This window comes from Excalfactoria chinensis, chromosome 3 (assembly GCF_039878825.1).
Source record: "Excalfactoria chinensis isolate bCotChi1 chromosome 3, bCotChi1.hap2, whole genome shotgun sequence".
Lineage (NCBI taxonomy): Eukaryota > Metazoa > Chordata > Aves > Galliformes > Phasianidae > Excalfactoria > Excalfactoria chinensis.
Window position 1 is genome coordinate 80,483,323 of NC_092827.1, and position 21,048 is coordinate 80,504,370.

Genomic DNA, 21,048 nt, shown 5'->3' on the forward strand with positions numbered 1-21,048 from the left:
CCACTGTAACCATGGCATCAGTATATAGCACAGGTTTAACAGTGAGAAAAACACCCAGTATTTTCCTAAAACCCTCATCTTTCACAAAACACACGAGCACACGAACACAATGGCAAATAAATAAATAAATAAGAGAAAAGAAAAAGGAAAAAGAAAACACAAGGTAGGCAGGCAGGCAAAACAGAGGAATTATTTCTTTTCAGGGAAAACAACAATAACAACAACAACAAAAGAGCCAAAACATTATTTCTGCGCAAGTCCTTCTTTCATCTTGGACTTCTGACAAGAGTCTAGAAATATGTAACAGCATAAGTCATAACCTTGAGCCTAGTGCAGATAAAACAAATACTGAAATTTCCTTGCAGAACTGTATGCAGCGTTATGCAAAATTCAGTGCATTAAAGCAGTTAGTATACTGGCAAGAGCTGCTCTCGGAATATGAGCATTTTCTCAGCTGTTTCAACACTGACAGTCCAATCCTGCAAGATCTGTTGCATCATTCTGAAGGTAAAAAGGGGCAGGAGTGCAATTAATTACATCAAACAGACCCAACAGATTCAACAAGTACATGGTACCCATTCAGACTTTTAGGACTCCTTAAAGGGAAACACTCAGAATGGCATAAAAATATTTTATATTCTCCAACAGTGTTTATAGCTTGATATTGGTATTTCAAGCATGAAGAAGGAATGGGCTTCTGTGAAAGCTGCTTTTAATTTGCTTGCCATAGAGTTGAGGAAGGGTGTTACAAAAACATCTGCCTTGAATGCCGAGAGCTTAATGAAGGAATTAGTCCTATTACTAAACAGAAAACAAAAAAAAAAAAACAAAAACAGTAATATATCAGGTCTCAGTTTTACACTGATTTAGGCCACATGCATCTTCCTTGCCCTGTGACAGCTATTCAACTGATTTAGTTCCAAGAAGACTTTAATACAGACTCCAGACATTGATGAAGATAACAATAAATCTATGTACACCGCTGTATACTCTATAGAGATGTCATAACCACTGGTCTTATTTAAGTCAGTGAAATCAACTGAACAGTCTATTCTCTGGGGCTCCTTACCTATTAACAGTGCAATGAACACACTTGATATTACAATAACAATGACACCTTTTGTAAAATTGGAGAACTTGGAAAAGTAAAATACAATTCTGCAAATGCCTGCACCCTCTAGTTCCAACTGTGTTTCAGAGGGGGTGGTGTTCTCTGCATATTATATGCACTGCACAAGCACAATGAGGACTCAGAGCATGAAAATAAGACAAAAAAGAAGTAAACGATGCTTTAGATACCATATTATACTGAGCTAACCAATTATGATCCGGTGCCACCTACTCAACTCTGTAACATCAACACACAACAGCAGTCACTCCCTTGTCTCCTCCCACCCACTGGATGCTGGACAGCAATGAATCCTGGTGCATTAAAATACAGCATTTATCTGATTCAGCTATTCAGTTCCCTCTGGAACGTCTTTACAATGGGCCCGTTAAATTCCACTGTTTACCCAGAGAACAGGTTTGGATGTTTGAATTCACCTCAAAAATCAGAGCCAAGATGTACCCTCGCACTCCAGCCCACCAAAAGTCAAACCTGGCATCGGTAACCTGCAAGGTCCTTCCAGATTTGGCAACACACTCAGAACGTGTACCATGCACAGAAGGAAAATATATTATTGTTCCTTCACTAAAAATCCATGATGACATCCTCATTCCATTGGTCTCAATGATGAAATGCCCTCTGATTTCAGAAGGATCACAACACGATTATCATTCAATCCAGGTAAAAGGCATCTGCAATACTACTGCATTTGTCTTCTCCTGATTTATTTTTTCTCTGCCTATCACTGAGTTTTATGATCCAAGCTTACTAACGTGTAGCTTTTATACAGCACCAGAATAATCTAGATCATCTTTACCACAATGTAACACGTAACAGAAGTGGACAACATTTTGAAGTTGTAAATGTACAAGTTGTAACAGTGAAGTTATTCAGGTCTTAATCAGCATAAAGAGAGCCTTCCCATTGTTCTGATGTCTCTCTATACCACTGCATCGTGTAAAAGGAGCTTCAAAGGATACGTGAAGCTCAGAGCTGTTAACTCTTGCTGTTTTCACTTTGCCCTGGGTTCTTCACTTGCCAACAAAACATCACCCTAATCATAACAAATAAACGTGCAAAGATGAGTGTACACCCTTCAGATGGATGGCCAGGCAGGGCACATTTAAAATTAGAAGGCAGTTGCTATTGTTTTATACATCTTATCTAAAGAATACGCCATTTAACCATTTAGCCGCAGTAATGTGTATATTCCTGTTTCCTGTGCTCCTTTTTGTTTTATTTTCAGTGCTAAATCACGGTACCTGAGGCAGTCAGTCCAAGGATTTTGTGGCTTTTTTGTATTCCCACTGAGGCACGTTTGCCTCTGGGTCTTTGAGATGCAATAGAAGCTGTCTGACACATTGTGCATACAGGCTGCATCTGCCTGCTCGGGGCCAAAATCCACCAGAATCCTTTCATCGGTTACAGGCATTTGAAGAAGCACTGCATTAGGTCTATGCACAAAGGTCCAGACCATCTAGGGGAAGGAGGAGCATCAGCACTGATGCAGTGAGCTTTCAAGTGACACGATGGCCCCAAAGTGTCTGGTATCAGAGGTCAGACCTGGGTTTTTAAGGCTTGTCATGACCTCATCACGACTTTGTCACTTCACACTGAAATGAACACAGTCTAAGAGCTGGCTCTGGGTTTTGTTGTACTGTATGGGTGGATTGGTCAGGGGGTTTTGAACAGCAAGATAACTGGATCTGTCTTTATGTAACATAATTTCAGAAGTGATAATTATACATCTCTTAGAGATACCGTATTTTTCTTTCTTCCCATACCTACAGATCACATGCATTAGATAGACAACAACCCCAACTATCTGCGTATAACAAAGTGCAGCAATAACGAAAAGCCTCCCGAGCTATGGCATGCCCTTGGCAACCTAGGTCTGCAATACAGATGTTGCACCCAGAGCAATGCCACCTATACATGCATCCCTGTATGGGCAGCGTGAGCACTCACCCAGTCCTCGAAGTGGCGGCTCCCGTTCTGCAGCAGGTCCTCAAACTGTATAGTGCAGTTAGCTACAAAATCGTCGTACCCGATGGGGGCATCGTGGAAAACAGCCATCTCTATCTTCCTGCCGTTGCAAACATCGGTGACAAATTCATCGTTCCACGCGGGACTGTTGGTCTTTTGCTTGGTGGAGGTCTGCCCAATCCTGGAGTCGTCCACATTGAGGGCTATATAAGGGTCCAGCAGGAAGGTCTGCGGCCTGGGGCCCACCGCATGCCTCAAGGACCACGCCGTGGGCTTCAGATTCACCGCCTCGCAGATCTTGATCTTCAGCAAGCCATTGAAAACCACCATGGCTGGACGGACGGCAGCACTTTTCCCGGGATCAGGCACTGGCACGACGCGCTCGCACAGAGCGGAGGGAGGAGGGCTCGCCAATAAATAGGGGCAGGTCTGGGAGAGGGGGAGCGGGACGCCGTGCGGGTCCCCTCGCGTCGCCGCCGCCGCCGTTACCTTGGATTATTTCGCCTTCGCTCTTGCGACACCCAGTGAATGCATTTATTTTCTCGCCTTTGCTTCTAACGGAAAACAAGGGACGGGGGCCGCAGGGGAGGGGGAGGCTGCAGGAACCCCCGAAGGCGATCCCGATCCGGGCGGCGCGGACCCCGAGCAGAAGCCCTCCTCCCCGCACCTACACCATAATCCCGGCCGGGGCTCCGCGAAGGGGGCAGCACCGCGACCCGAGGCTCCCGCAGCCGCCAGCCCTGCCCGCCGGCGGCACAACAATACCCGCACACGCGAGGCGGAGGCACCGGCCGCCCCACCAGCCCCTGCTACTGCGCGCTCCCCGCTCGCCCAGCGGCCGCTCGGGCACCTTCCAGCAGCGGCAGCGCCGGCCGCCGCCCGTCCCGCGCCTCCTCCTCCTCCTCCTCCGCCGCCGAGGCCGAGGAGCCGGCGCGGCGACCCCCGCGCATGGGGCGGGGGGGGGGCGACGGCAGCGGAGCCGAGCGGGCCGCGCGGCTCTCGGCGGGGCTCCGGCTGGGCGGCCGCCGCCCTGGCGATGGGCAGAGCCGCCGCCGCCTCCCTCCCGCCGGCCGCCCCCCGCCCGCGTCCCTCCCTCCCGCCCGGCCGGCCGCCTCCCTGCCTGCCTCCCGCTCTCCTCCCTCGCTCGCTGCGCGCAGCCCAGCCCGCCTCCCGCCGCCGCTCCGCCGCTCGTGCAGGAAATGCGCAAAAGACGTCAGTGTGCGAGCGAGTGTGTGTGTGCGTGCGTGTGCGGGCAGCGCGGGCGGCGGGAGCGCGAGGGCGTGCGGAAACTTCGGCGGCGGGAGCGGCGCCCGGGCCGCCTTCCTCGCCGCTCTCCAGCCCTCCCGGCTGCGTTACACCGATTCGCGTCGTATTTTCTTTCTTATTCTTTATTACTGTTCTTAGCGCTGTTGTTCCCACCTCCGTCCTCCTCCTACTCCCGGGATAAGAGTGGCGTGGAAAAAAACAGCCCCGATCGCCTTCCTCACGGGCTTTAAATAGCCCCCCAGGTTCTACTCCTGCACTCCCCGGGCCGTCGCACGCCCGCTCCCACCCGGGCGAGGAACAGCCCTTCCCGGATCCCGGCTCGCTAACTCCTCCCCGTACAGCGTCGCCCCTCCGAGCCCATTAGCCGCGCCCCGGCCCCGCGACTATCAGCGGTTCCGGAGCACCGCCGCCTCCTGACAGCGCCGAACCCCGGGCCGCGCCGCCCCCCGCCCGCCGTGCCGCGGCGGCAAAGGCACCGTTACGTCAGCGGGGGCCGGGCCGGAGGAAGAGTTTCCCCGCGGTGTGCGAGCGCCGGGAAGTGCTGTGCGCCGCCGGGGGAAGCGGCCTCCCGCTGCCCGACTGGGAGGAACGCGGCTGCGGCCCGGCCCGGTCGCGGTGCGGGCCGCCCCCGTCCCCTGTGCTGTCCCGGCCACGGCTCGGCCCCGCCGCACTCGGTGCTAAGGGGAAGCGCCGCCGGGAGTAACCGCGGCTGTGCTGGAAAGATACTGAAAGGGGAAATAAATCTCCTAAAAGGACGTGCTCGCTGTATTAGCGATTTGATATTGGTCATCTTCGTTGCCGTGATGCTGACTGCCGTGTTAAACAATCAGGAAACTTCGTACACTGCGGCTTTCTCTCCCCACAGAACAATTTTGAGATTATTTGACTTTTGTTGTTTGTTTTTGTTGTTTGGCTGTCAGGCCAGCTCTTGCGTTCAGGAGGGCAGCTGGGGGAATCCGAGGCAGCATGAAGGAAGAACCCAACTGCCAGGACACATAAGTAAGTCTGTGAGAGATGAGCACCGAGGCTTGGTTCTGCACCTGGTGTTCTTGACACGGCAGCAGCCACCAGGTAACCGTGTATTTCTGCAGTCAGTGGTTCAGAGGCAGGCACTGTGTGGAGCTGATGAAACAGCACTGGCATCTCTGTTTCCGGAGTAGTTCCCAGGTAGAAAATGTGGTACTAATGAAGCCTAAGGGTCATGGGAGCATTCACATAATGGAAGAAAGCTTTTTTTTTTGTGCCAGTAGCTGCTTCATCTGGTAGTAAAAGCAGTACCGTAACATCTCCATGTTCATTATCCTGACAGTCCCCGAGAGCTGTCATTTGATACAAAGCTGTGATAAGGCCCAATTATAGGAGCCTTCCCTCCCAATTCAGCCTTCCCTATGCTCCCAGCGGCTGTCATACATCTGCCACTCGTTTCTGTAAAGGAGCGTGCTCACAGGCCCCACCTGAAATATCAAGATCACCCCCTCCTTCCTTCCCAATACCATTCACAACCTAGAGTCTATCATGCTATGTATTCAGCTGTGCACTCTCGATTCTAGTGTGCGAGGAAGAGCTCTGTAATTAAATCTTTCCTCTGGATGTGTTTGTGTAGCAATGTAAACAATATGCTCAATTTCCCTAAATATTGGAAAATGCAAAAGCTGAACTGATACAGTGTTTAATATTGACTGATAATTTGTAAGAGACCTGCAACTGTGTGTAGTCTGAATGCCCCAGGTAGGATGTAAGCAAACACAGTCTCCATGGTGAGTTCAATAACCCCGTGTGTCTGCAAGGTCACACCTGCATGTGACAACAGCCTGAATCAATCTGGAATATGAATGCAATATGCAGAACAGTATCAATAAATCTCATATTTCATTAATGATATATTTAATTTTTTAATTTAATTTTATTTTAATTTTTGATATATGAGGGCTGCTCTGAAAGTAACACTTCCTATTTTATTATACTGGCTTGCATGGTCAGAGGCGGATGTTAGTGGTGTGGCAGTAGAGGCTGAACCTCCCCACCAAGATTCATTGTATTTTATTGCCATGTGACAGATGGCAGCAGAGGAGCAGTCTGAAACATGGTGTCTGACATGGAAGTGTGCTTTGGAGCAGAGGTGTGGAATTGGATTCCACCACGAGGGAAAAAAAAATGCACTACTCAATGCTTGCTGAATGTTTATGGAGACTAAACAGTGGATGTGAGCACAGTGAGGCAGTGGGTGGTGTGTTTCAGCAGTGAACAGTGGTCACCTCCACTGGTGCATGTAGGCTCTTGTTCATCGCAATACAAACTTAATGGTAGTGACTGTTGAAAAAGAGCATTTTGTAGCTGAGAATGTGCTGTACCAAGTAGTGCTCTTGTGCTCTTTGTATCTATTGTAGTATCTTTGGAAATAAATAGGAGGCATTACTTCCAGCGTGACCTACATACATATGAAATGAACTTTGGGGATGCTTGCCTATATCTTTTACACTTAGCAATGACTAATTTACCAAAGACCCTAGAACAATATTCTTAAAATCCAGTAACTGAAGTATGGTGAGCAGCATTACAATGCTTCCTGCAAATGCCATCAGCAGAACAAACAGAGCAGTAGTCTGAAAAAGTCTATGTGACAGAAAATATTCCAACTGTGTGTGCCATTTTCCTCTTGAAAGAGTTTAAAATATTTGTTTCTTGATTTTACTTCTGTTTTGGGTTTGAGAGGCTTTGGTTCTTTAAGAACTGAAGGGTAAATGCTGTTCCTTCTGTGTACTGCAAGGTTAAGGACAAGATATAGCACACGCAAGATTTCTGCTGCAGAAGGACAATAGAAAGGACTCTACCTGTATTTCTGTGTCCTATTGCGAAGGCTACAGCAGAGCAGCGAACTGCATGCAGTCATCGGCAAAGAACAGCCTTTCAGCACCTGCTTTTACCCCTCTAAACCCGTCTCTGCCTTCTCTGTTTGGTTTGCAGTGGCAGCGACGTGGAGGGAGCAGGCAAGCTGTAGACAGATCGTTACCTTGAGTCAGCCCGTGACCTTTCCATGGCCCGTGAATCCTCAGAGCTCTATGGAGAAACAGCACAATCTGGTGGACGGAGTGTGTAAAGTCCTGTCGACCGCCGGCTGTGCTCATGTGTTACAGCTACAATTGCGACTGCTTTAGTGGTGTTCTTGCCCGTTGTTCCCAGAGATTATTTTATTTTCTTTTAACAGTGCGAATGACAAGTGAGTATATCCAGCTAAGTCTTTGTAAAACTCATGCTTTTATCGGTTTCTATTGCTTACCTGAAGAATTTTTTCACCCTCTGAGGAGTGTTAGTATGTTTTCTGGATTTTTTTAAGTACAGCCATATGAAAGAAAGGAAAAAAAATGTTTAGATTTAATTTTAAAAGAAGTCTTATTATTTAAAGTTATATAGAGCAGATGTGAGTGGAATGAAATCAAACTTGCGTGCAAGGGTTTTCAGAAACATCTTCATGTCAAAAAATGAAATAAAACCCAGAACTCAAGTAATAAACTTGTGAAACTTTGGCCCTGAATTGACTCTGGACATAAATGCATTCATAGAATCACAGAGTGTACCAAATTGGAAGGGATCCATACACTGAGCCCAACTCCTGGCTCAACACAGGACCACCTAAAAATCAGACCCTACGTCTGAAAATCATAAAGTATGTAAAAGCATGTATGAAAAGCATCACATTTGTGAAGATGTTGGCTAGTATCATTATATCCACTGCATTCCACTGAACTTAATGGATGTTCTTATGCAAGTGAAATAGTTGAGTGTTAGTGCAGTCCGTTCCTTCACTGGAATCAAAGGTTGGTTGTGAATACTGACTCTCTTTGCAAGTCAAATTACTATTTAGTTACCTAATTTTTTGACACATGGCCCTGAAAAAGAAGCATCCTTAAGATCATCTTTATTCCTGTCATAATGCAGTTGACCTTTAGAGTATACCAGTAACTACCTTGTCTTTTCTAAATGTGAAGAAAATAAAAACTTCAACTTCCAACTCAATTCCAGCAGTTTTCTTTGTGTGTCCTTCCAATTTTCTCCTGGTTTATTCTTTTTTTGCGAAGCTTGTACACAAAGAAGTTACTTAAGGCACTCCTAATGTTCCCCGTGAAATGTCTTAGCAAAAGAGAGCTTCTCAGTGTGTGATTAATGCTTTCCAACTCTTTCTAGTTTAATTATACTTTTGGTAGCATTCCCAACCACTTGTGAAAGAACGTGCTTAAACTCTACCTCTATTTGTTCTTTTTTCTTGTTAATAAATCTTTCAGAGCGCATCACAGAATCACAGAATTGTGGGGGCTGGAAGGGATTTTTAGAGATCATTGAGTCCAGCCCCCAGGCCAAAGCATGCTCCCTAGACCAGACTGCACAGGAATGTATGCAGGTGGGTCTTGAATGCCTCCAGAGAAGGAGACTCCACAACCCCTCTGGGCAGCCTTTTCCAGTGCTCCATCACCCTTACTATTAAGAAGTTCTTATGCACATTAGTGTGGAACTTTATATTATAAACATTAATAAGATCCCCTCTCAGTCTTCTTTTCTCAAGGCTGAACAGACCCAGCTCACTCAGCCTTTCCTCATAAGAGAGGTGTTCCAGGCTCTTTATCTTATCTTCATCTTATCTGTATGCAACTGATACAGGTTTGAAGGATTTGTTGCATTAAGGTATCTAGTTCTGGCAGACGTATTGACTTCAATGCAGTGGCCACTGGTCAGACTGACTTTAAATATATATGTGGTTTTCTAGCCAAGACTGAAACCTATGGTATTGTACTGTCCTAACAGTTCTTATCTGATTTAGACTAGAGCTGGCTTGAGCATATCTGCATGCATTACAAAAACATGTCTTCAGTTATAGACCATGTGCTTAGGTCACACTTAGACCAGAAACTTCTGACTCACCTAGTCAGGGCTGTAGATCTGTATCATCCTGTTGCAGTTACATGGGAGAAGAGGCTGACCCCACCTCATCGCAACCTCCCTTCAGGTAGTTGTAGAGAGTGTGAAGGTTTCTTTTGAGCCTCCTCTTCTCCAGACTGAACAATCCCAGTTCCCTCAGTTGCCCATCATAAGGCTTGTGCTTCAGACCCCACACCAGCCTCTTAGCCCTTCTCTGAACACAAGAAAGCCCTACCCCTGAGGCTGGACAGGCACTGTGTTTTGGGATTGGTTGGTATTTATCCATAATCCTGTTGGCTTTTTACCTTTTTTTTCTACCTTTTTATTTCTATCTGTAGAGTATGACAGTTCTACAACAGCTCCTACTAGAAAATCTTCCCTACTTGAGGCAGACTTGAAAAGAAACTCTGCATTCTCCTCCAGGAAATATATTTTTCTTTCTGCTTCCTCATACGCTGCAGGAGTGCAAACCATAAAACATCCTGCAGGATACAGAAGAATAGGCAGAAAGGCCTATTGTTCTGCTAAAGTAGATGAAGATAAGCTCATGCACAGTCTAGGTGCAGGTGTCCCACATACCTTGTAAAACATTAATGTGTTTGAGTATGCGAGTTTGGAGGAAGACTCTAACGCCAGGTACACAAATGTTGTAATGAAAAAGCCCCATTAACTACAATGGGGAAACTGCAGGTTTACAGCTGTGTAACTGAGATCACAATCTGGAATGACTGGCATGCACTGGAAATTTTAACTTTAGTACCTCTGGGTACTGAGTAGGGCATCTGCATTGTAATCAAAGGAAACAAGCATATGAAGAATGTCTCGAACAAATATTCAGTATATACACTCTGAAAGAAATTTTAAAGACAAGGCAAACTGCAGGTCCTGGCAGTTTGGCATTTACTCTTGATCTGAGCATCCCTGAGTGTTCTAAGGTTCCTGACAAAAGTAGCAGAGCAGATGGACTTTACTCAGGCATTGCTGGGATTTGTCTTACTGTCTCCCAGAACTCTGTACAGGATTGGGAGTATCTGTTACTATTACATGTGACACTACAAGGTAAATTCATTTCACAGTTGATAAGTTATCACTAACTAGTAAGTGTGCCCAATATGTAGCTATCATTACAAGCTTCCACTATTTTTATTTTGATTTAACGATTTTAAATTATACATCAATTCAGTATAAATATATTCAATATAAAAAGAACACACAGTTCAGAAGTAGCTATTATCAGCACTTTACAGAGAGAAGGACTGAGAAAGAGAATGATTAAGGGACTACATTTTGGAAGTAGCTCTGAATGTTGAGTGCTTTAATTGCAAAATATCTGATGAAATATATTAGGTATCTGAAGTTAAGTGGACAGTTGTGAGCATTTAGTCCTAATCACCTGCTTAAACTCAAACATGAAGTCATTAACAGAGTCATTAATAAAATCCATATCTCACAATTCCCACAGCCTTCCTCTGGCCTTTTCCCACGGTAGTGAAATCAAGAATTCACGCGTTTAAAGTTGATAACGCAAGGCATAATAAAGAAGTGATGTAATGATTTATAGTGTTTGGAATATTGCCATTTGGGACATGTAGGACACGCTGAGCTTTGCTTTCTGCCTTGCATCACTAACTAGTTACAATTCAGCCCAGAGCCTTAAAAGGCCGCTATGTGTGTGCAGAACACAATGCATTCTAAATATCAGAATTCAGGACTCTCCGTAAGACATATTCTTGCACACGTCTTTGGAGAACTGAAACTTATTTATTTAGCTACATAGTTACACAATATTCACCTAAAGCCACGCTTTGTTTCCCAGTACAGGTGACCCTGTAAAATCTTTTAAGACACAGTTTCTGCTCTAACACATCGTTCATGAGGGAAGGAAAGAGAAAATGTTGGGAGAAAACTACAAGGTGTGGACTGACAGAAACATGTTTTTTTCACATGCTGATGCCTAATGGGCCTCTACGGGCAAACACAGACTAGAAAACTGTTGATTACTAAGCTACATAAATATATATATACATAAATTCAGAGTTCACATGCAGCATAAAAACATAGAAGATAATCTGATCACAATTACTCCCCCATAGTTTATTTTGCCTTTACTTCTTTTTGTTACACTGTGGATTTAGCTGGGAGGTTTTCATACTCCATCATTCTTCTGCATTCAGGTGCCCAAAACGTGCACCTCACCACTGGTCCATCTTAAAGTTTTGTTCTGTATGTCTTAGCTTTTTCTGAACTAGGTTGTGGAAGGTCTCAATAATGAATCTGTCATGAGGAATTTCATCTTGAAGAGTGATTTGTAATGCAACACAAGGCAAGTAGAAAGCAAGGGATGCTATCTTATGAAGCAGTACTCTACTGGCAAGACAACATATGATCCAATCCCACAGAAGCAAAAGTGCGACAGATCTGGGTTAACATTTATTGGCTAGTTATTACACCTCTGTAACTTCACTTGGTGTCTATAAAACTTCCACACATCAATCCTCAGAGCAGACTTGAATTTTACAGATTTAATTTAGGATTTGATGGCCATTCTATGAAGGCAAAAAACATTTATATTTGATTTAATTAGAAAACAGGTTTTCTTAATTAGGAAAAATCAAGGAAAATGAGACTGGAGTTTTTCTTTCTTGTTTGTTTCAACACAGACTTAGAAACATGTCAAATTTATAGGTGTTTAGCAGATAATGTCTAAGAGACATTCTTTTGCTCCCTACCATAAATCATAGATACTTCAGGCATAGGATATATCAAGCAACTGAGGACAAGAAGAAAAAAGGAAAAATCATAGACCACAAATTTTCAGTGTCTGAAATTAATTGAGTTCTCAGCTGAAAATAATTCTGCATGAAACTTAAAATTTTCATATGAAAAAGAAATAAAAAAGGCATTTTTGTTTTTTATTTTAAGGAAAACATACAGAGTCTCTTATAGAAACACGTGAGAACTGACTGCTTTCATCTAAATTTCATACAGTTAAGTTGGTTACTTCTAGTTTCCTGGACTTAAACAAATATGAGATGCTGCTCGTGTTGAATCTAGCAGGTAACTGGTCTTAATGAATCAAATGTAGGGCTGCTGACTCTTACCAGATTCAAGGTAGGACAAGTTATCTGAATGATTATTTCCAGGTAGTCTGACTATTAATTAATGTGTCCGGATTAGATTTCTTAGTGTGTTTCTTAGAATGAGTAAATAAAAACAATGTAAAAGATGAAGCATTAGTAAAAACATTGCATATTTACTTTTTTTAATTATTCTTCCTGTAACTGTCAAAATATTTGGATGAAAACGTGTGTCAGGATCATAAGAGCACAGCATTTCTCTACAAGGCTGTTCAACATTCCTGGCTCTAATATTAACATAACTGAAGGAGTCCTTTGGGAGATCCTCAGTGTCTGTGGTGTTAACATTCTGTCCGATCCCAGGGAATCTGGTGTCCTTCATTCATCCCTACTGGGGGCGGGAGAAAATTACTCCATCTAGAGGACTGGATGCAATGCATGAAAAAAATAGTATAGAAAAAATACTAATGTTCCCTTTTCTGATTTACTCTACTTTTCTCACAGGTATCACAGTCCTCACAACACCTCATTCTTTATAAAACAAAAATAGTTTATATTAATTCAGTTCATTCAGTCATTGTTTCACTTTTGTTTTCCCTCATTTATTTGTTTATTCTGTTTATACTGATCCTTACGTATTTTGTAGCCCCTTCAAAGTAAGGAGATTTCTGGTTTGTGCTCTTATGATCCAGTTTGTACTTGACCTTTTAGCACTAGATCTAGCCAACAAACATAGAAATGTTGGTGCTTTATTACAATTAAATGTATTAAATTAAAGGAGTGTTGTTCTTATATGTACCTCTTCCTCCAACAGTTAGAAGTAGTTTACACTTGCTCCAAATTACAGAAAGCTGCAATACACAGTAAGAAGTCATAAGGGAGAGAGGAGGGAAAGTGAGTAAGCAATCAGGTTGAAAACTGCAATATGATTTTATATTTAATAGGCATTTGTTATCACAGAAATGGCTATTACATGGTATGATCAAGGTAGAATTCCTTCTTTGATTCTAAAATACCTTCCAAGTCTGTGCTAATATTCTTATAACTTTACAAAATGCTTCTTTTGAACTGAAAGTTTTCTGTCTTTTCCTGATTTTTATTTTTTTTTTCCTAATATATATATAAAAGTTTGAGTACTATAATTCCAAACATTTCTGAGCTATGTGTGGATTAATGTAGCATTTTTCAGATGTTTTGGTAACATATTTCATGTCTGAATTGTTCAGTAATGGCAGAGGGTGGAAACCTGATACCGAGCATTTTGTTGTTTCTGTGTTTTTGTTTTTCTTAAGTGGGCTGCAGCCCATGCTGATACAGGGGCATCCTCATCCTTTAGGTCTTCAGAGCAATAGGTACAGGAAACTTGGGTAGCTATTATTATGCATTATCCACTGCAGTGGTCACCTATTATTACACTTTGCCTCTAAGAGAGTAAAAGAAGGAAGAAAAGCAAGATACAGAGTAGTGGAGCCAGGTCATAGGGAAGAGAGCAAAAGAAGAGAAATGGGAGCATCCTTTGACAGTGTGTGTATTGACAACTGGCATAGTACTGGGACATGATTGTAACACTGGGTTATCACCAACCAGCAGTATTTATTACTGTTGTTACAGAATCAGCACCACTGAAGTACAGGCTGTTACTTGTTGTCATTTTATTTGACAACAAGTTGAGAACACAAATGTCTTCATTTTTAGGGGAAGCTGATTTTGAATTCTTGCAAACTTACTGAAATACAAAGAGACAAACCAAACAAGTTAATATGATTTTGTTTCCCATAGTGAACCTTCCTTGTTATCTTGTTTCTTGTCACATTACTGTCAGGTCTAATAACATAGATGTCAACTTCTACTCTGAATTAACTTCAGAGTTTGTCTTGCTGATTTCTTCAGCAATAGAATCTTCAATCACAGCCTGTCCAAGATACAATTGAGCAAGATTCTGCTTTTTGGATTGTGACAAATGTATTCCTGCATCGTTCCTGTTTATTCATAACTTTTAAAAGGTTTGCATATGCTTTTCCCTGTATTAAATATGGCTTGCTCTCATTTATTCCTGTTTGAGTAAACTCACGCTGTTCCTTTTCTGTTTCAGTTTACTATATTGTCCATCCTCACTCTTTCTTAATATGTTTCTTCCTAATAAGATGTCAGCATCCTTTTCTGATCATTGTCTTTAACAAGCAGGCAAATTTCCTTTCCTTCATTTTAATTCAAGTGCTTTCCTATGCTGCCCTTAAGCTCTGGTGATGCCTGTTCACCTATTCAGTGTGCTTCACAGCTTTAAACCCCTCTTCACTACACAGCAGGTAAATGTGTCCAGTCCTGCTCTGCTTCTGTTCTGCCATTTGGTACACAGCTTTGCAGGGTCCTGCTCCACCATAGCAGCTCCTGGTTGCTGTTATAATATTAACGACAGTAAGAACTGAATCAATAAAAGTTATTTCATAGGAATAGACTCGTGTTCTTTCTGACTGGTCAGTATACAAAGATAGCTTCTTCTCAAAGATCACACATAAGAAAAGAAAGAAACAAATGACTTTCAAACTCTTATGTAGGTGCCCTCTGTATTTTTCACATCTGAACTTCAGTTAAAAGCTATAAAAAATGAGCAAGCTTTCTAACTTTGCCTGAGTAAGCAAACAACACTCCCTCCACTTATAGACAGTGACTCTCTACCCTTCAGTAAAGGGTTGAGAGACCACTGTAAATGTACCTCCAAAGACACTTACCAGTGCTTCTTCTAACCAGCATCACAATCCTCAAGGTATTTAGCTTCCCTTTCAAGGATTTATCATATCTGTACTGTTACATCACTTCTGATCCTATCTGCTAGCAATTTACCTTACTTTTGCTACCTCACCATCACAGACATTTTAAAGATGCTTTTTTAAAAGAGTTTCAAAATAATATTGCCTAAATAATACATCTGAATCCCCACAGTCTCCTAAGTCCATTGTTAGACATTTGTAAATCTTAAGTACCTATTAATGACAACAAATTCTTGTAGTACCATATATTCAGTGAAATGGCTAAATTTCTTTACAGAAATGAAAGCTAAGGTAGCCAGCTAAAATGAGAACTGAGCAGCTAATGGAATAACACTTCATTTAGGAATGGGAGGAAGTATAATATGCCAAGCACATCCTAAATTAAGTCTCATAGCATTGCAGAATTATGGCTGCAAAGTCATAGTGTGTATGTAGACGGGAGTCAGCAAATACTTGTAGATGTGATGGAAGCTCAGAATTTCTCCTTAATATTGTAATGTGTTCACTGGTATTTTGTTTACAGAAGCGATTGCTTCTGGCTATATATAGTTACTCTAATAGTTATTTTGCAAAAATAGCAACCAAGTTTTATGTGTCAACATTATCCATTCACTGGAATTTTTTGAACTACTTGTCAGGGAATGACTGATCTGCTATGGTGCGAGATTAAAAAAAGACATGAAATCAGTGACCATTTTCCAGGCCTGTTACTCCTTCTAAAGCAGAGGTTGCTGAATTGCTGGTTCTTGACTCTAAAACAGTGCTGTAGATTTAGCAAGGATGAGATGTAAAATTAGTTTATGTTAACTCTAAAGTTTTGGCCTGGATACAAAGTACTGTATGAACTTCAGACTGTGCAGGTTTTGTGACTAATTCTGCAAGATTGGCTGCAGTTGTTTAAAAACAAAACAAAACAAGACAAAGCAAAAAAGCCCTGTCACCAGGATTCCCAATAAAATGATCTTCAGAGTCTTTTTAATAAAACTGCAGGCTGCTGTACTAGTAAAAAAGACTTACAAAACATGCACAATCACAAAGCAAGCTCTGACTTCATCAGAGAAAGCCATGCCGTGATCTAGCATGGTCTTCCAATCAGCTGATGGCTGCAGTCACCAGTTCCAGAACTGACAGATGCAAAGGGCAAAGTTTTGCAGCCTTGTCAGTTCAGTCCAAGGACCAGGCTAATCAATCTCCAGACACATAATTTCAGGTATGTGAAAAAGGCCTTAAGTAACTTTACTTTGATGTTTACAGTTATGTGGACTTGGAAACATGCATAGAAATCTCCTGAAATCTTTTGACTTATAAAGCACCATTTTGCCTTTGAAGATGGATAAGGAGAGGAAATGATGACTAAGTAATGAAGTTCTCTTAGTGATCACTTGTGTCACATGCAGCACTAAGGTCACATTTTGCCTATATACAAAATTCTTGTTTCAAAATTATCCCTAGATTGTTTCATAGAAACTACATAAATATGTCTGTATAAATCTGTATAAATTCTTCCTCCAATAAGTATTAGACAAAAGCAAACAGATACTGTTACTGTCTATGTGCTGGAACTGAAGAATTTTTTTTCCAACAAGGGTTTTCAGTTACTAAAATCTAAGACTCTTCTGTGCGAATATTTGAGCATATCATGGTCATTATTTACCTCCACACACCATTTGGGGAAACATTATTGGCAAGCCATTTTACTGATGAGGAACTGATGCACAACAGAAAGAGCAACTTACCAAGGTCACACGGGACGTCTGTAGTAGAGGAGGAAATTGAATCTGAGATTCAGATTAATGTTTCCTAGACCAAAGCCCTTTTCATATCTTGTTGAAAGCATCTGATCAATTTGCAAGCACTTAACTGCTACTCGAACAGATGGGAATAATGCACACTTTCTGAGGATACTCTTCTTGGCAACATCATCTCCTGCTTTCAGAAGAGATGGATTTAATCTGTCTGTAACAAGTCACATGGCCTTGTGGTTTCTGAAGGTTCTGACCGGGGTGCTTCCACAGAGGCAACAAAGGTAACTGAGACTGATTTGTCTCTGAGACTTCCTAGTTCCGCATAGAGAGAACTGCAAGGTAAATGCATATGATTTCTTTTCTCATCTCCTTACATATACAGTCTTGATGTATTATCAATAAGAGAGATTCAGGAGTAATTCTGCAAAACAGTTGCAAGGATTGACTGAGAGAAGAACCATAGTACAGTACTTCTGTGCAATTTACAGGTCAGGCATGGAATACCAATGGATTTTGAAGATGTTGGATATGGTCCTGGACATGGTGCTGATCTATGAAAGCTGTTTGCAGTGTATTCCTCAAAGTGGGTCTGAGCATGGAGGACTTCCATTCTGAAGTTGTGGAGATCACATTAGTTTTCTGGATAGGCAGGACAAAGAATGAAATTAGGGCCTGACTAAAGCAAAAAGCTTACTGTAGTGATGAAGGACAGTGACATGCAGCTTTGATTAACTCACTACAACACCAAATACAAATAGAAGTGCCTTGTTCAACTGGCAAGTAGAAAATATGAATACAGTGACAATAATTATCTGACAGATCTCAGATGTTATCGGTCCCAAAACAAGTGGTTACTTAATACAGATCACCCATATCGCTGCTAGACACACGATAGTGGTCAGAAGTCAGAGGCACAGATGAAGATACCATCACACCATATTTTGTACAAACACAGGCAGTCAGATGGTCTCCCTCTCTGAGACAATTCAGTATAAATATATGACAGGAAGGAACAGAAGAAAACAAAAACAGATGGGGATTGCAGAAGTGTTTTGAGATTATATTGGCAAGGTCGACTATTACTCCAGTGGCCATACTCTTCTAGGATTTGAAGACAAAGAAAAATTAAGGAAGTCTTCAAGCAGGACATGTTTTTCACAGATGCTCCTATCCCTGTATGGCTTGCAAGAGGCTTTTTCAAATTAATGGGAAAGTTACTACTTTTTTCTTCTGCAAGGTTACACAAACAGGTGCAGACAGATGCAAGCAAGCTGTGCTCATGCTCTGAGTTTCCCAGATATAAGCTAGCTTCTTTCTGGAGGATGTAGAGTCATGCTAATGTGGCACTGTGCCCAAACCAACATACTCTGACTCTCAGCAGTGCTTATTAACCAAGGCTCATGCAGTTATCTTACTTCTGGAATGGAGCCTTCCTGTGTCTGACAAGCTCAGGGCACAGGCAGAATTCTCATGTCTGTCTGGTTTTCTCAGTGTACGGATATCACAAGATTCTGCTACCTTTGGTTGAGAAACAGTCTGTTTAAAACCACCTTTTCTCTTTTCCCTGTTACACTCCTAAGGAAATTTCTGTCAGTCTGCCAAGATGATAACAAAACACACGAACAACTCATGGTTCACCTCAAACCGTCACCAAAGCAGCACTAATGGCTGCAAAAGAAGCTAACTTATGAGCTGCCACAATGCAACAACAGAAGTATGGATGATATTGTTTATGAAACCTGAGTACAGACAATAGGACCCTCAGCATGTTCCTGCATCATAGCCAAGGTTACACCAGGTTGCACTCTTACACCATAAGTTATCCAGCATCTGCCCCCAGCAGTTGATTTTTGGGAATGCTGTGAAAGACTAGACTTCTTTCAGTTCTCCAGGAGGAGAGAGAAAGACCCAAACACATTGCTCTGGTGGTTCACCTGGCACTTCAGGTGGCACGATTTTTACAGTTCACAGAAAAAGAGAAAGAAATGCAGCTGTGCTGGGTTTCTTCCCACTGAGAGCTGTTGGGATCCATAACCCATTGCTCCTAAGCTAAGATGGTAAATTCCACTTGTTTTGTATTGAACTATGGCGACTGGGGAAAAGACGCTGGATTCAAACCCCATTGGTAATGCAATATATGGCACAAGTGCACTCAATTTAGTTTTTACATTTCTATCAAGTTTAAGATATTATACTCAGCTGGGCAAGAAAGCTACTGAGAATGGAAAACGAAGGACTCAGTATAGAGGTATAATAGAGGTAACACAAGTAGTTCTCAGTATGCTTTTAGGTTTGGCTTTGCAGCTCAAACGATATTCTTTAAATACAACTTAAAAAAATAAAATGCATCAAGCATTACATATTTGTAAAATAACATTTACACTTATACATAGACGAAGGACTTTTCTGTGGATATGCCTGGAGTGACTTTTGCAAGCAAGTATAAATGTATTTTATACATCCTGCAGACTTCTAGGTAGCCACAACAGCACAAAGCTGCAGCATACACTCTCCACTTTCACGTTCTAGTTGTTCAGGTTAAGTGATGCATCAGCTACAAGGATTTTGGCCAGTGAGGAGCATAGATTGATCTATTGTTTGTAAAAGACTGCATACCTGTACCTAAAGAAATATCTTTAAGCCCAAGTTTGAAAAAGCATTCTATTTGGGTAATGCAGAAATAGACTGACAGCAACCAGACAATAAAACAATACTTAAGCTTAACTATATGCCTTAATCTGCTTTTTAACTATTTTGCTGTCTTGAATAAACATAAATATGTGCTTTCCTCAGTGGAACTCTAAAACCATTAACACACAGCAGTTCAGACAATGTTTTTTTGGTGTGAGGTCTAACACTTATCACAGAACAATAACACAAAAGCAAGCATTGCATCTGGGGCACGAAAAGCTATTTCACTTTGTAACTCAACTGCATTGCATTAGAAAGTAAATCTTACATATTTGAGAAAATAAAGAATTAACTATGGATTTCATTCTGAATGATCCACATTAGGGAGTTTCAAATGTTATATTCCTATCTTGAATTTACAACTGGTTGGTTCTTTTTTGAACTGACCTCTGAAATAATGGGGTAAATGCCTTTTTAGAGGCTTAGAGAGAAGTCAGTCTTAATCCTTTGCAGCAGGGGTCACTATAAACAAATCTACAAAACTCTGCCAGAATATGATACATGTATCAGCACAGACAGTAAAATTACTGGATACAAAGAAAAAATCTTCACTGCATGTGAACATGAAAAAAGAACATTTTTACCCAGATAAGTTCTCTAAAACCAACTGTACAGACTAAGCTCTTCCTTATAAGACTGGTGACCTAATTTCAGAGTATTAATAGAACAGAAATAAAGTTGACTCCTTGAAATGTACTCAGGGATAGGAATTTTAATGCAGTGCATCAAAGGAGTCAGATGACACAGGCAGTATTTTTATACAATGCAAAGTTTCAGTGTAAGTCTTACAAAACATATTCAGACCAACTAATTAAATGTGATTTCTAAGCTATTTATAATCACAATCTTTTGTCCTTATCTACATAGTACACTGGGTTCTTGTATTTCAGGGTTACTTCCCAGTTGGTGTAAGAGCAGCATCTGAGATGAAACATAAAAAAATCAGTATCTTAGCTATTACAAATTAAGATATTTCTGCTGAATTACTGTCTGAAGTTCTAATGTGACTTAATACGTATGACATTAGCTGTTAGATTACAGGAATTTAGTCGTAGCAATGGATATTTCCCCAGTATGAGACTAAACCACTGTTTGGCTTTTACTAGGACAAAGCTCCAAGTGAAACAGCTCTGCGCCTGCAAACACTTATGCACTCAATTGCCTTCAAACATATGAACAATCTTATTGAGGTCTACAAGTCAGGACCTCAACTCGCATAAATCACAGACCCTATTTGAATCAGCAGGACTATGACAGTTTATATCAGCTGCAGATTTGGCACCACAGATATAACTACATGCATAAAGACATACATGTGCATAATTCTGTCTCTGGGCCCCTGAAAGTTGTAGAGGTCAGGTAAACTTCATGGAAAGACAGAGAATGCATTGAACATTACTGTGTTTAAAGCAATTCCAGACTGTTAAACATATATTTATTATGAAGTCAAGATGAAAAATTATGAAATTATTTAAGTTTATTACACCTTAGTTCTA

The 21,048-nt window shown here is 41.8% G+C and overlaps 2 protein-coding genes across 3 annotated transcripts in view; one reads left to right on the top strand and one right to left on the bottom strand.

The window, feature by feature from the left end:
* The window catches only part of PRKCE (protein kinase C epsilon), a 262,981-nt gene extending 259,206 nt beyond the window's left edge, over positions 1 to 3,775 (bottom strand). The window contains exon 1 of one of the 2 annotated variants that reach the window (XM_072330880.1): positions 3,077 to 3,775. In XM_072330880.1, the coding sequence (XP_072186981.1) occupies positions 3,077 to 3,424 (348 nt within the window). In that variant the 5' untranslated portion in view covers positions 3,425 to 3,775. The remainder of the gene's footprint in view (positions 1 to 3,076) is intronic. The other variant, XM_072330881.1, reaches the window with a different exon arrangement.
* On the top strand, positions 3,423 to 8,372 carry LOC140249938 (uncharacterized). Its single transcript, XM_072332214.1, has 4 exons — positions 3,423 to 3,437; positions 3,516 to 4,306; positions 5,281 to 5,359; positions 7,325 to 8,372. The coding sequence occupies exons 1-3, from the start codon at positions 3,423 to 3,425 to the stop codon at positions 5,357 to 5,359; spliced, it is 885 nt and encodes a 294-aa protein (XP_072188315.1). The 3' UTR covers positions 7,325 to 8,372.
* Positions 8,373 to 21,048: the final 12,676 nt, after the last annotated feature.

Coding starts and splice junctions, on each gene's coding strand:
- LOC140249938 (XM_072332214.1), top strand. Junction 4,307..5,280: donor GCAGGAAATGCGCAAAAGAC/GTCAGTGTGCGA, acceptor TTTGGCTGTCAG/GCCAGCTCTTGCGTTCAGGA.